Source organism: Camelus ferus, chromosome 11, assembly GCF_009834535.1.
Source record: "Camelus ferus isolate YT-003-E chromosome 11, BCGSAC_Cfer_1.0, whole genome shotgun sequence".
Lineage (NCBI taxonomy): Eukaryota > Metazoa > Chordata > Mammalia > Artiodactyla > Camelidae > Camelus > Camelus ferus.
Window position 1 is genome coordinate 73,502,736 of NC_045706.1, and position 13,757 is coordinate 73,516,492.

The 13,757-nt window shown below is 42.5% G+C and overlaps 1 protein-coding gene across 9 annotated transcripts in view; it reads left to right on the plus strand.

Annotated features, from left to right (window-relative positions):
• TBCE (tubulin folding cofactor E) overlaps positions 1–13,757 on the plus strand; it is a 72,125-nt gene that overhangs the window by 13,847 nt on the left and 44,521 nt on the right. For all 9 annotated transcript variants that reach the window (XR_004324152.1, XM_032491887.1, XM_032491889.1 and 6 more), the window contains exon 2: positions 1,647–1,780. Coding sequence is in view for 5 of the 9 variants with exons in the window: in XM_032491887.1 (XP_032347778.1) it covers positions 1,675–1,780 (106 nt within the window). In the remaining 4 variants the exon portion in view is untranslated. The remainder of the gene's footprint in view (positions 1–1,646; positions 1,781–13,757) is intronic.

Sequence of the window (13,757 nt, forward strand, 5' to 3'; positions counted from 1 at the left end):
TCTTTCCATCTAATCCACTTTCCATCTCATCCACTGTCATTGGCGTCAGTTATAAATTGTGCCGATGACTCCCAAATACACATTTCTAGTGAAAACATGTCTTCTAAACTGGAGACCCCGTCCATCATGACGTTCTATGGACACCTCCAACGAACTCTTTCCTCCCAAACTTGAACCTCCTGTTGTATTATCTGTTTTGGTGTCTGGCACCACCATCTACCCTAGACAAAACATTGAGTCTTCCCAGTCCTCGATTTTACCTATTCTATCCATTTAATCACCAGACCCTGTTCCAGCTCTTAACTTTCCCTGAAATGCACACCCTTCTCTCAGCTCTGATGGCCTGTAAGCTTCTGAGACAGGAGTCACACATGCGCGGTCAGCTGTGGTGCCTTGTCCAGCACAGTAGCTCGCGTGTCGTCAGCACTTAGCATGTGTTGGATGAATGGGTGGAGGCCAGCGCCTTGGCCTAGGCTCTCATTGTTTCCACCTGCTTTCCAGCAGTGTTTCCCTCGCTGGCTACTCTGCCTTTTACTTTCTTTTGGTGTGTTGTTTACATTCCCGGTGGTGGGATACATCTAAAATACAGTTTTAAAAAATTTGTAAATAAATAATGTGTATTTCTAAAAGATAAAGGCTTTTAAAGAGTCATAAGCACTATACCATTGTCACAGCTAAAAAGTTAACAATTATTCTTCCCTTTTTTCCGAAACAGATTGTTAGCCTTTTTGAAAGGTTATTCTTTAAATATCACCAGCTATCTAGTCAGCATTCAAATGTTCAACTTTCTCATAGTTTATTTTAAAAAGTATTTACAGTTTAAAAAAATTTTTAGGTTCCAAATAAAGTCTGTACATTGAAGTTGATTGCTGTCTCTCTTAAATTTCTTTTTAATTTCAAAAAATTTTATAATTATTTTTAGGGGGGGAGGTAATTAGGTTTATCTATTTATTTTTTTCATGGAGGGATTGGGGATTGAACCCAGGTCCTCGTGCATGCTAAGCACGTGTGCTCTACCACTGAGCTATATACCCACCCCACTTCTCTTAAATTTCTCTTAATCTCCTTGTGTTTCCCCATCTCTTTTTTTTCATGTGTTGAAGGATCCCACTTGTTGCAGCAGGAATTCTGTCTCATTTTCATTCCTAGAGAGATGGTACTTTTCTCCTGGGCTCCTTTTAAGAGCTTCTCCTTATTTTTAGGGGTCTGAGCTTTTTCATTATCTGTGCTCCTTCCTATGTCTGTGGGTCTGTGTGTTTCTCCTTCCTGGGGGGAGAACAGTGCCCATGTCACCTGTTTCCTTTCCCTGTTCTCTGGCTCCTTTATCCCCATCATCTCCTATTTTCCTCTCCTTCCCACCCCCTTCAGTAAATGGTAGAATACACAGCTGTGTGATGTGAGCTCACTGGAGTTAAGCAAGGTTTTAAAAACTGCATTAGATTATCAAAATGTAGTTAGACGGTGAAGTAAAATCAAAGTATGAGTGTGCGGTGCATAAACCTTTAGATTCTTCTCTGCACCAAATACAAAGACTAAGTTGGGCAGAAGCGTTGGGCAGACTTCATGAATATCTACTTGAAGTTAAAATACATTTTTTTTTTAGAGAATTTTACTAAGTTCTTGTCAATGTTATATTTTCTTCCTAGGTCTCCTCACACTTTGGATTCTGGCTGTATGACAATGACTGACACTTTGACATCAGATGTCATTGGTCGGAGAGTTGAAGTTAATGGAGAACATGCAACAGTGCGTTTCTCTGGCGTTGTCCCTCCGGTGGCAGGTAATTTAAGATGCCGTGTGTGTGTGTGTGTGTGTGTGTGTGTGTGTGTGTGTATTTACTTTCTGGTTGTTTCTGGGTCGGCTCCTCAGCAGTGCTTTATAACACCAGTTTTGCGGAAACTAACAACCAAGTTATATATGCCTCTGATAGACAGTGTTCTTTTGGTGACAATATCCTGCGGTATATATGCATTTATTTGATTATCTGCTTATCTAATTGTTTAGTATTGCTATTTTGTATTAGGTCAACCTTAAAATATCTTCTGAATAACCTTTGAACAATAACCAAAAATACTGAATTCCCATAAACCTAAGCTCAAGAATGGAGTGATTTTTTGGAAATTTCCCTTGTCATTAATCCATGTGTCTATGTATTTAATGTAGTTTAAATTGCTATACATACAATTTTGTGTTACCTTTTTTCACTTATGATTTGTTATATATTTATCTGTGTTGCTATAACATTATTTTACATGTATTTCTTCTTTATTGAGATACAGTTTACATATATTAGTTTTGGATATGCATAATGATTCAGTATTTACATATTTTGCAAACTGATCACCACAGTAAGTCTACTTAACATCCCTCACCACACAGTTACACATTTTTTCTCATGATGAGGATTTTAAGATCTGCTGTCTTAGTCATTTTCAAATATACAATACGCTGTTACTGACTGCAGTCACCACGCTGTATGCTGCACCCCCAGGACTTAGTTATTTCATAACTGGAGGCTTGTTGTCTTTTCATCCCTTTCACTCGTTTTAGCCTCCCCGCATCCTCCACCTCTGGCACCACCCACCTCATCTGTTCTCTGTATCTATATATTCTTTCTTTCTTTCCTTCCTTCCTTCCTTTTTTTTTTTTTTTTTTTACATTCCACATGGAAGTGAGATCATAGGTATTTGTCCTTCTCTGTCTGCCTTATTTCATTCAGCATAATGCTCTCAGAGTCCATCCATGTTGTCTCAAGTGGCAAGATTTCCTTCCTTTTTGGCTGAATGATATTCCATTACGTGTGTGTGTGTATACACACACTATATATACACACACTACACACATACACACACACACTACATCTTGTTCATCTCTTCATCCATCAGTGGACACTTAGGTTGCTTCCATGTCTTGGCTACTGTGAATAATGCTGCAATAAACATGGGGGTGTAGATACCTTTTTGAGTAGTGTTTTTGTTTCCTTTGGATAAGTACTCAGAAGTGTAATTCTGGGCCCTATGGTACTTCTATTTTAATTTTTTGAGGAACCCCTATACTGTTTTCCATAGTGGCTGCACCAGTTTACATTCCCACCAACAGTGCCCGGGGTTTCCCTTGTCTCCGTAGCCTTGCCATCATCTGTTATCTCTTTGTTTTTTTGATAACAGCATTTCTGACAGGTGTGAGGCGATAGCTCACTGTGCTTTTGATTTGCATTTACCTGGTGATTATTGATATGGGGCGTCTTTTCATGCACCCATTGGCCATCTGTCTGTCTTTGGAAAAATGTCTATTCAGAGACTCTGCCCAATTTTAAATCAGATTGTTTGTTTCTTTGCTCTTGAGTTGTATGAATTTTTTAATATATTTTGGATATTAACCCCTTATCAGATGCAGGATTTGCAAATACCTTCTCCCATCTGGTAGGCTGCCTTTTCATTTTGTTGATGATTTTACTTGTGTTTCTTAATGGTCACATTTAGTGCAGTACATAGTTTGTTTAATCATGCCCCCTTTTTAGACATTAATTTCATTTTGTTTTACTTTTGTAAATAACAGTATTGTAGACTTATTTATACATCTTAGTCAATTAAGAAATATTTAAGTATCTTCCCTGTATTAGGAACTGGCCTGAATTAGTACAGGTAGATTACATGATAAACTTATACAAGAGGGAATTTCAAAGTGTGGTCCCTGACCAGAATCAATCTCACTTGGTTACCTGTAAGCAATGCACATTCTTGGGCCTCACCCCAGAACTACTGAGTCTGAAACTCTGGATGTGTTCTGGCTCCGTGGGGCCCAGCAGGCTGTGTTTTAAGAAGCCGTGCAGGGTATTTTGCTAAGTTCACTAAGGGTTGAGAATCACTGAACTGGCCAGATACAGACTCTGCCTTCATGGACCTACGCTTTACCCGGATGCTTAGTGTGGAGAGGGTTTCTTCCCTTGTTTGACTTGGATTATTGGTAAATTGGAAGAGAAAGTAACATTTAACTTTTTTCTTTAATGGTCAATTTTATGTTACTTTTGTTTACCACAATTTTTAAAAATTCAGCAAAAAAAAGTTAAATGATATTGAGAACCTATATGTACAAGGCAGAGTGAGAAAAACAGATTCAAAGGACCAGTTCTTAGTACTCAAGAAAGTAACATTTAATCTTTTTTTTTGGTGGAGGGAGGAGGTAATTAGGTTTACTTATTTTTAGAGGAGGCACTGGGGGTTGAACCCAAGACCTCGTGCATGCTAAGCATGAGCTCTACCATTTGAGCTATACCCTCCCCCACCAGTAACATTTAATCCTAAAGTCAGCTGATGATCCAAACTTAATTGCTAATTAAGCAATCATTGTGTACCAGGTGCTTCTACATATGCACTCCACTTGGAAGGAGAACATTGTTACAACTCACAAATTATAATAGCAACTCTAAAATACAGGTATTGTTAGTCCCATTTTTATTGATGAAGAGACCAAGACTCAGATCTCAAAGCTTCCTTCTGGCAGAGCTGGGATTTGAATGCTTTAGAGGCCATGCCTTCTCTTTTCTATTGCTTCTTGAGAAAATGAATATTTCAAGATTCTCGGTATATATTGCCAAGTAGCAATCTCAAAGTATTGGTTCAATGTCCAATTCTTGGAAAATTTCTAATACCCTAGTTCTCGGGGAAGCCGACTGAGACGGAGATTCAAAAAGTTTATTAGGGTTCAAAAAGTTTATTTGGGAGTACTCTTAGGATTGATGCTAATGGAAGGGGAGGGGGCTGGATTGGGCTGGATGAGGGGTACAAGCTGTGCAGTGAAGTCGTCTCCATAAAGGTTTCAGCTGACACCGCAGTGGGGACTCTGAAGATGGGATGGCCTTCAGTCTTTCCTCGTTGAGGTGGGGGGCTGGGCATTGGTACCTCTGTGATGATCTGTCTTTGGGTTCTGGTTACCCTAGGAGGGAGGCGTGCCCTGGAAGTCCAAGCCTTTTTCAGTGGAGGCAATTCTAAAAGAAGGCCCACAGCTGAATGCTATCTGCCAAAGCCGGGACTCCCAGCAGGTGGGGGGAATACGTCCCAATTCCTAAAAGCAGATTGCAGTGGCACATCACAAATACAGTAATTTAAGTGGAAGCTATTTAATGGTAGTTCAGCAGATATGAAGTGGTATATAGTATTTTCATTGACTGGGGGTTGTATGCTTTCTTCATATGTTATCAGGCAATGTTTTTTCCCTGAAAATTATAATTCTGCAAAGAGAAAACTACTGTGTGTCTTTATTACTTATATCACTGGGACATTCTCTCCATTACTCGACCTCAATTGGTCCTACTTTTGGATTTCTATTAGAGATCATCTGTTGGGATTGGTATGAAGATGCAGAGAAATTGAACATATTTAGTAATTACTCCTGTGGTTATTTCACTGCATGTTGTTATAGGGTTGTTGTGACAACTAAATGAGTTAAAGGATTAAAAACACTTAGACCAGTTCCTGGTGTACCCTGAGCACCGGGAATGGTGGCGCCTAGCTCTACAAGTGCCTAGTAGGTGCTCAGTATGTTTGTTGAATGGCTGAACGATCTTACATCCAGTGGAGTAGACAGCATAATCCCTGTTTTCTGGATGAGGGAACTGAGGCGCAGAAAGGTTAAGTAGACCTGATGTCACCTAGTTAGGAGTTGATAGGGTAGGCCTTAACCCCAGGTGCTCTGACCCTTAACCCCTGTGTGGAGTGAAGTGCAGAAGAACCACAAAATGAGGGCACATTCTGAGCTGCGAGGGGCTAACAGTGCTCAGGGAGGTGTCAGTTCAGAGGTTGAGTGACCTGGGCAGCGGGGGTTGTGTGCTGTTGTGCTGGCAATTTCTGGGCCCTGCATTTTATCTGCTTTAGGGCTGCACGGGGCAGACCTACCAGGAGATTCCCAACACTCAACAGGTGGTCATAGGGCTGGGAACTCTCGCGAAGTTTCTGGGCTAAATCTCGAGAGTAGGCGGGGCTGTTTGCTGAAGCCCCTCTGCCGGATCTGCCCGGGTTCCTTCCCAGAACTCTCCCTGCTCTGGGGCGCCTGCCAGCAGGCCTGTGTGAACCCTGTTAGCATCGAGTCCCTGGAAGTCCAAGGCCGTGGCTCCCACCAGTATACGAAGACTCCAGGTCAGATCTCTGGGCGGCCCTGCCCTGGCTGTCGTTTGGGGGAACAGTAAAAGCTGCATAAAAGAGCTTCACTCCTTTGCTCTGGTCCATCACCTGCTAAAGTCACAGAACCCCAACATTTGACAAATGGTGGCTCCATAGTTTAGAGGAAGAAGCAGGAGGCACCTGGGCCCTTGGAATGAGAGCGACCACCGGACTGAGGGCTCCCCGCCTGCCCAGCCAGGCCCCTTTCCTGGGGGGAAATGGTTTTGTTCTGCTGGCCGGTGAAACAGGCTGAGGAAAATCTGTGAGTTGTCCGCAGCTGGGAGGTGGAGACGGCTTGGCCTTCTCTTCCGTGGAGAGCCCAGCTTCAGTGCGGGCAGGTGGGGAGGAGGAGGCCGGGTGGACCGGGCTGTGCAGGGGGCCCGGGCAGAGTAAGGAAGACTGGGAAGACCCCTCGGAGCCTTTGGGCCGCGTTCGGCGCAGGGTGGTGGCAGGTAGCCCCGGATGGGGGCCTGGGGGCCCTAGTTCCTCTAGCCCCTCGCTGCCACCTGACCTCCAGTCGGCCCCTCAACCCCTCCCTTCACCCGGGTGTGAACACCTGACCGCAGAGAGCAGAGAGCTCCCTGACCGACCCTCAGGGCCGGGACTCGGCCCTCTGCGCAGCCCTGCGTGGTCCTGATGCTGGGGGCGGGGGCCACCGAGCCGGCCACCTGTCAAACTGCGAAACCCTGCGAATCCACTGCAGCCCAAGAAAGCGTCCCCTCGACACCCCAAGGCCCACCAAGCCCCAGCCAAGAGGGCAGGGTGTGCTGCGCGGTGGGGCGGGGGTCGGGAGGGAAACTTCTGGGACATTCCTGAAGCCTTGCTGCGGTGTCGTCTTTTTATTTTTTTAGTGTTTATTAAACTAATGCATGAACATGTGAAAATGTAGCCCGGAAGGGCTCGTGATGAAAGCGGCTGGTCCAGCTGTGGCTGTTTCTTCACTCACTGCTTTGGTGTTCTCTCAATTAACCCTGCTCAAGCTGGTTTTTTTTTTAATGTTTTTATTGAAGTGTAGTTGATTTACAGTGTTAGTTTCAGGTGTACAGCAAAGTGACTCAGCCATTCATTTACATCATATGTGTATTTTGTTTTTTCTTTCCTTACAACTTATTTGTTGAAAAAGTTGTGTTGCTGGTCTGGTGAAATTTCTCAGGAAGCACGTGCTGTCTGGTTGCATCTCTTTCTGCTGTGGTAGCAGCTGCTGGTGTGGATGGCTTACATCCATTCTCTCCTTTGGGCTTGTAAAGTGGTGACATTCTGATAACTTTCTTGTATCATTATACTTCTGGCGGAGGAGACGTGTAGCTGCGCAGATTATATCATGGAAAACTTCCCCCTGTTAATTACTTGCTTTCCAAAATAATTGGGTGACTGAAAGGCAGGGTAAATGCTTGATTCTTTCCTTTTATCAGTCTTCATCATGAATTGATTGACTAGGAGACGAGTGAATTTAAAAAGAATCTTTATTAAGTTGTGGGTTTAAACAAATTTGATGTGTTTCCGTCCATTGCTGCTCTTCTTACCGACGCTCAAGTTGTCCCATCTCTGGCGTGCCGGAGCCCTTTCACGTTGGCCCCTCGGTACTTTTGGTGTGACCCAGTAGGTTTTCTTTTATTTTTGACTCTTTTTATTTTTCCTTAATTAGTTTAGTTTTTTCTTTTTTTGTGGGGGGTGGTTGGAGGTAATTAAGTTTATTTATTTATTTTTTAAATGGAGGTACTGAGGATTGAACCCAGGGCCTTGTGCGTGCTGAGCACGCGCTATGCCCCACCCCCAGTAGTTTTTTTGATACCTTCCTTATTCCTTATAGGTTAAGGAAACCATCAAATGTGCAGGTTCATCTTACACATTTTTTGCCCCATACCACGATCAGCCATTTCTCCAAGAGCCTGATTTATTTTTTCCTTTTAAAGTGGCAGAGAGTATTTGAGGCCTCAGTCTGAGCTCTAAGGTGCTCACTGCTGCTGGGTTGGTCATTGTTTCTAGGCCGTTAAGTGGCCAGAGCTATATTTGTGGGGTTAATTCCTAGAAGTAGAACAGATTTAAGGAGGGTGAGTGTATTTTTTCGGTCCTTACTATAAAAAGTTTCAGACGTACAGAAAAATAGACTAATACAAAAAGCATCTCTGTATACGTGTTATGTTGTTAGTGTTTTGCCATATTTGCTTCATTTTTTTAATTCTTTGCTTAAGCATTTTAAATTAAATGATATATATAGTGGCATTTCATCCCTGAATATACCTCACTATGCTTCTGTAAAATAAATACATTTTCTTACAAAATAGTATATATATTTTAAACTTAAATTTTGATTCATACTGTCGAATTGGTGAATAGAGTTCTTTAAACCAATAAAGAAGCCAGATTTTTGAAAAACTGTGTTTATTAACCTCTTGGTTTATTGTCCTTAAAGATTAGTCCCAATGTGGAATAGGTCCCTTCTTTGATATGGGTAGTGATATGGTCCTTCAAAATTATACGTCTTTTAATCTGCTGTTAATGTCATTAGAATTCTACCCTAGCTTTTTTCTTGATTAATGTTAGATATGAGTTTCTTGGTATCTCATGTAAAGAAAATGTATTTCTAAGCTTTACCACTGTTACACTCTTTTTTCCCCAAAGAGGAAGGTTGTTTAACATTTTAAGACTTTTATAGGATTTTGACACCACTGTAGGCCATTGACTTCATTGATGAGCTGACTTCTATTGCCCAAGGTATTTAAAAAATAACATTTACTGATTGTATTTTATTAGTGTTTTGTTGCTGTTATTCCAAAGTTTTTAATGTTCCTTTTTTCATAGCTTTTGTTGAAATAATACCATTGAGAATCAGAGTCTGCACAAATTATCTGTATAGTAAAACTCTGCATTAAGTATGTATAAAGTGCTCTTTTTTGAGCATTTTGGTACAGTTTTCAGCTAAATCATGCTTTTGTCCTCCTGCCAAAGCAGATAGAAAGGAGTATGTGTGCTTAAATATCATAACATAAAAAGTTTTCATGTTCTGGGAGTAGATGGAAGAAACAGCTGAACTTACTGTTTAGAAGAACATTTAGCATCATGTCAAAATCAAAGTCCTTGTCTTTGACAGACACATGGTAGTATTCTGATGAAAACCTGTAAATAATGTAATTAATTGAATAATGCATTTAATTACTTCAGGATGCATCTCATAACTTACTTACCCCTGGGATGTAACCCTACTTAAATTTTTAGCAGATTTTATTATAGAAGAAACAAGCTTTGGGTAATTTCTAACTTCAAGTGTGTTTTAGGCCCCACGTCATCTCTTCCATATTTTATGGATGCAGGAAATTTGGTACTCAGGTGTGTACTTGTTTGAGGCTTTGAACAGATGTGGGGTTGCTTCCTGAGAGAGAATTCTTGCTCCTGTAAGTTAGTGGTGATTTGTGCAGCTCATAAACACGCTGAAATGTTCTACCTCAATGGTTGTTATGAGGATCTGATAAATTTGTGTGTGTGTGTGTGTATAAATAAATAAATATCTAAAGCACTTAGAACTCTGCCTGACAGGCAGGAAGACCTTTCAAATGTTAGAGATAATTGTCTTTGCTGTTACGGTGTTATTACTGTGAATTAGAAAAAAAAGTACTCCTTTCTTAGGACACTTAATTTCCATCTATAGGGAAATTGTCATAGTATATTGGTTTTTGTTAGAGCCTGATTCTTCATTGTCATCGGCCAGAAGATCAGTGTAATAAATATAAAAATCTATAATTTATGGCCCGCAAGTCTAGAAAATGTGGTCTTTAATTGTCAGATTAAACTATTATCCTTATCACCCACGTGCCTTATAACTAGGAATAGCCAAATAGAATCAGTGTTCTTCAGTTTATTGTAAGTGACTTCAGTTTGGAATTGCTGACATCTGACTATGGAAGGAAGCTGAGGTAACATGTCAAGGAAGGAAAGCGATGTGGTGCACCTGGGGTGCTTGTTAAAGATATGAATTGGGGGTGGGGTGTAGCTCAATGGTAGAGTCTGTGCTTAGCATGCGCAAGGTCCTGGGTTCAATCCCCAGTACCTCCAATAAATAGACTGAGTGATTTTAAACATATGAATTCTCAGGTTCTATACCTGGAGATTCTAAATGCAGTAGGTTGGAGTTATGGTCCGAACTCATCATTTTTCACATGCTCCCTAGGTAATTCTGATGCCCCATTTTGAGAATGGTTAAGTTTTTATTCCTTAGGTGGCACCAATGTACCAGTGGATAAGAAATCATCAGAAAGCAAAATAAAAATCACCTGAGCCCTTTGTATAACTGTCTTTACAAAACTAGGCTTTCTATCCTGAGCTTCGGCTGAGGCTTGAGTTAAGACACAGCCACTTCTGAAACCCCGGTGAATGTATTATAAAGACACTGTAAGTGGGATGTGTTCTTCACTACCTTGCTTGATGCCCCTTAAACACTCTTGTGACAAATTACTGTTAGCTGAGGGACAGGGGAAGACTGAGATGGTTCTACTACGGTCAAGAGAATTGATCTTTTTTCCTTGCTGCAGGGAAGCTCAAAGCTCTGTTTTATACTTCACTGCTAGTTTTTCAATTACTCACTTCTGTTCTCTTAATGTTTCCTTTCCATCCTCACCCCCCCCCCCTTTTTTTTTCTGTTAATGGCTTTCGATCTTTCAGTGCCTGGTTTTCTTTCCCCAGAATTTTTTTTTTTAATTGTAAGTTACTGCAGATCTTTTAAGGACATTCTCAAGTTACAGATTCCAGAAGTAAGAGACTGCTTCCAGGAGGCATTGGAATATTCTGAAGTCAGGACTGCCTAGGGTAGTACTAAAAACAGCCTACTTCATAATTTCAAAGACTCCAAGGTTTTTTAGACTAACCTTGTAGTAAAATGATTCCAGCTACTGGAGTATTGACACTTTGACTGTGTTTCAGTTCTGAGCCATGGACGGTATTTGGAGGCTCCAAGCTAGTGCTCTCAGAGTAATTTTGTAAATTCACAGAGTTAATCAAATTAGCAGCATCGCTTAATGGAGACAGAAGATTCTTTCTGAATTTCTCAGACTTGGATGACTTGAGTGTAGTTTTTAAAGTCTTTAAAAAAACAAAGTGTTAGTTATCTCAGGAGTTGGTCAGCCCAGGAAGTCAAGGAGCAAAAGAACCACCGAGGCAGATGTTGGCAGCACGCATCTTAGACGTCTGAGTGGAAAGGCGGAGGAACTGTATCCTGGGTGCAGTCCTGGTGAGGAGATGGACCCAGGAGTGAAGCCAGGGGACTTGAAATGACTCCTATCCCATTGTTAAGATTACTGACCTTGTGAGATAGACAGGTTTACATATTTTTGCCAAATACCATTAATCATTCCACTTACGGAACTCCTCTAGTTTGTATTTCATGCTCACCAAGCAGTCTTCTGATTATGGTGTGGCTTCTTGTGTTAGTCTGTGTATAGGAGTAGAATATATTGATCATGTATATGGAATCATTTTTTTCAAATAGACTATTTCTTAGAGCAATTTTTAGGTTCACAGCAAAATTAAGCAGAAAGTACAGAGATTCCTAGATTCTCCCCTGTCCCCCGAGTAGTGCAGCCTCCCCCACTGTGGACACCTGGGACCAGAGTGGTACATTTTTTACAACTGATGGACCTACATTGATACATCATCATCCAAAGTCCATCATTTCCATTAGAGTTCACTCCTGATGTTGTACGTTCTGTAGGTTTTGACAAATGTGCAATGACATGTATCCACTATTATAATACCACACAGATAGTTTCACTGGCCTACAAATCTCCTGTGCTCTGCCTGTTTGTTCCTCTCTCCCCTCTAAGCCCTGGTAACCATTGATCCTTTTACTGTCTGCACAGTTTTGTCTTTTCCAGAGTCATATAGTTGGAATGCTACCCTAGGTAACCTTTTCACATTGCCTTTTTTCACTTAGTAATATGCATATAAATTTCCTCCATGTCTTTTCATGTCTTGATAGCTCATTTCTTTTAAATGCTAAATAATCCATTGTCCGGATGAAATATTTGTCCATGCGTCCAAGTTTTGACAGTTATGAATAAAGCTTCTGTAAACATCCTTGTGCAGGCTTCTGCACAGACAGAAGTCTTCAACTCATGTAGATAAATACCAAGGAGTATAACTGCTGGATTATTGGATTCATTATTTTTAGTTCCTGTGATTTAGTGAAGTTGGGTCTGTTTACAGTTGGTTTTTCATGTGTATTGATGTCCAGGAAGGGAATGGAGTACTTGTTGGCCAGAATATTTAGGTTTGTGTGACAGTTTTATCATTGTAAATTAGTAAACCTGTATTCTAGTATCTACTTCAGAAGCATGCCTTAGAATTTGCTAGGCTGAGGCCACCCAGGGTCTTATCGCCCTGGCAGGTAGAAGGCGGAAGCCTGGACCTTACACTGCTGGGGTGACTGGTGAGGGAGGCCTGCCTGGCCCCCACTCCTGTCTGCTCCCCACATGTGCTTGGAGCACTGCTGTACTCGCTACGCTCGCCCGTCTTTAATGGGCTGGCTCCTGGGTAGCAGCTCGCCAGACAGCAGGCCGTCCTCACCAGGGTCGCGCTAATCACCGCGGGATGCTGGCCATGCCCTTCCCACCTGGCAGCTGGAGAGGTGACTTCTCTGTAATGTGCAGGAGTGGCCTTGTTTGTGGGTTCTTGGTAATGTCCATCACCTCAACTCATTCCGGTAGCTTTTATGATTCATAATATTATCTGTATTTCTTATGTAAAGACCTTTGATAAAAAGTATATTAGGACATACATTTGTGTGTGTGCTGGCATGGGTCTGGTTCTTTTTGTCTGTTGTTTTGGCAAGTGTGACGTAATAAATATGTGCTGGGCTCTGTCTTAGTGTCCTGACACGGAGCTCCTAAAACCCATTTAATTTCCTGAGTGTTGCCATGCTAGGCACCTCTTTTGTTCTAATATTAGATCTTTGACCCCAGTTCCTGAGCCCAGAGTTTCTAAGGCCCTTGGCATCTCCAGACTGATGAATCTTTTTGTATGCTGATAATGCCTGGGGGGCTGGGGACCCCGGAGAGCGTCAGGCTGGGGCTGGTCACCAGAAAGACCACACCTTGTGGAGAGGTTGGAACTTCTGCCCTCTGGGGTAAGCAGGGGGCTGGAGGAGGAGTTAATAATCAGCCGTGCCTGCATGATGGCGTCTCCGTGGAAAAGCCTAACCTGTGGGGTTTGGAGACCCTCCAGATTGGCAAGCGCGCCCACACGCGGAGAGGGAGGTAAGCCCCTGACGCCGCAGGACAGACTCTTGCCTTCCCTAGCTTGTGATGTCGCTGTTTCTCTGCGTCCTTTATTACACCCTCATGACAGACCGGTCGGCGGGTTTCCCCGAGTTCTGGGAGCCGTCCCGGCGAGTTCTCCAGCCTGAGGACGGAACGGGGGTCCCGGGTTTGCAGGCCGGCGCTGAGCAGCGCAGGTGACACACTGGGACTGGCGGTGGGGCCGCCCTGCGGGGCTGAGCCCCTCACCCGTGGGTCTGCGCTGACCCCCGGCAGTGGGTGTCCGAATCGGGTTAAACTGCACGTCACTTAGCCTGGTGTCGGGAGTGCTGTGAGACTGGAGGGGGAAGCAGTT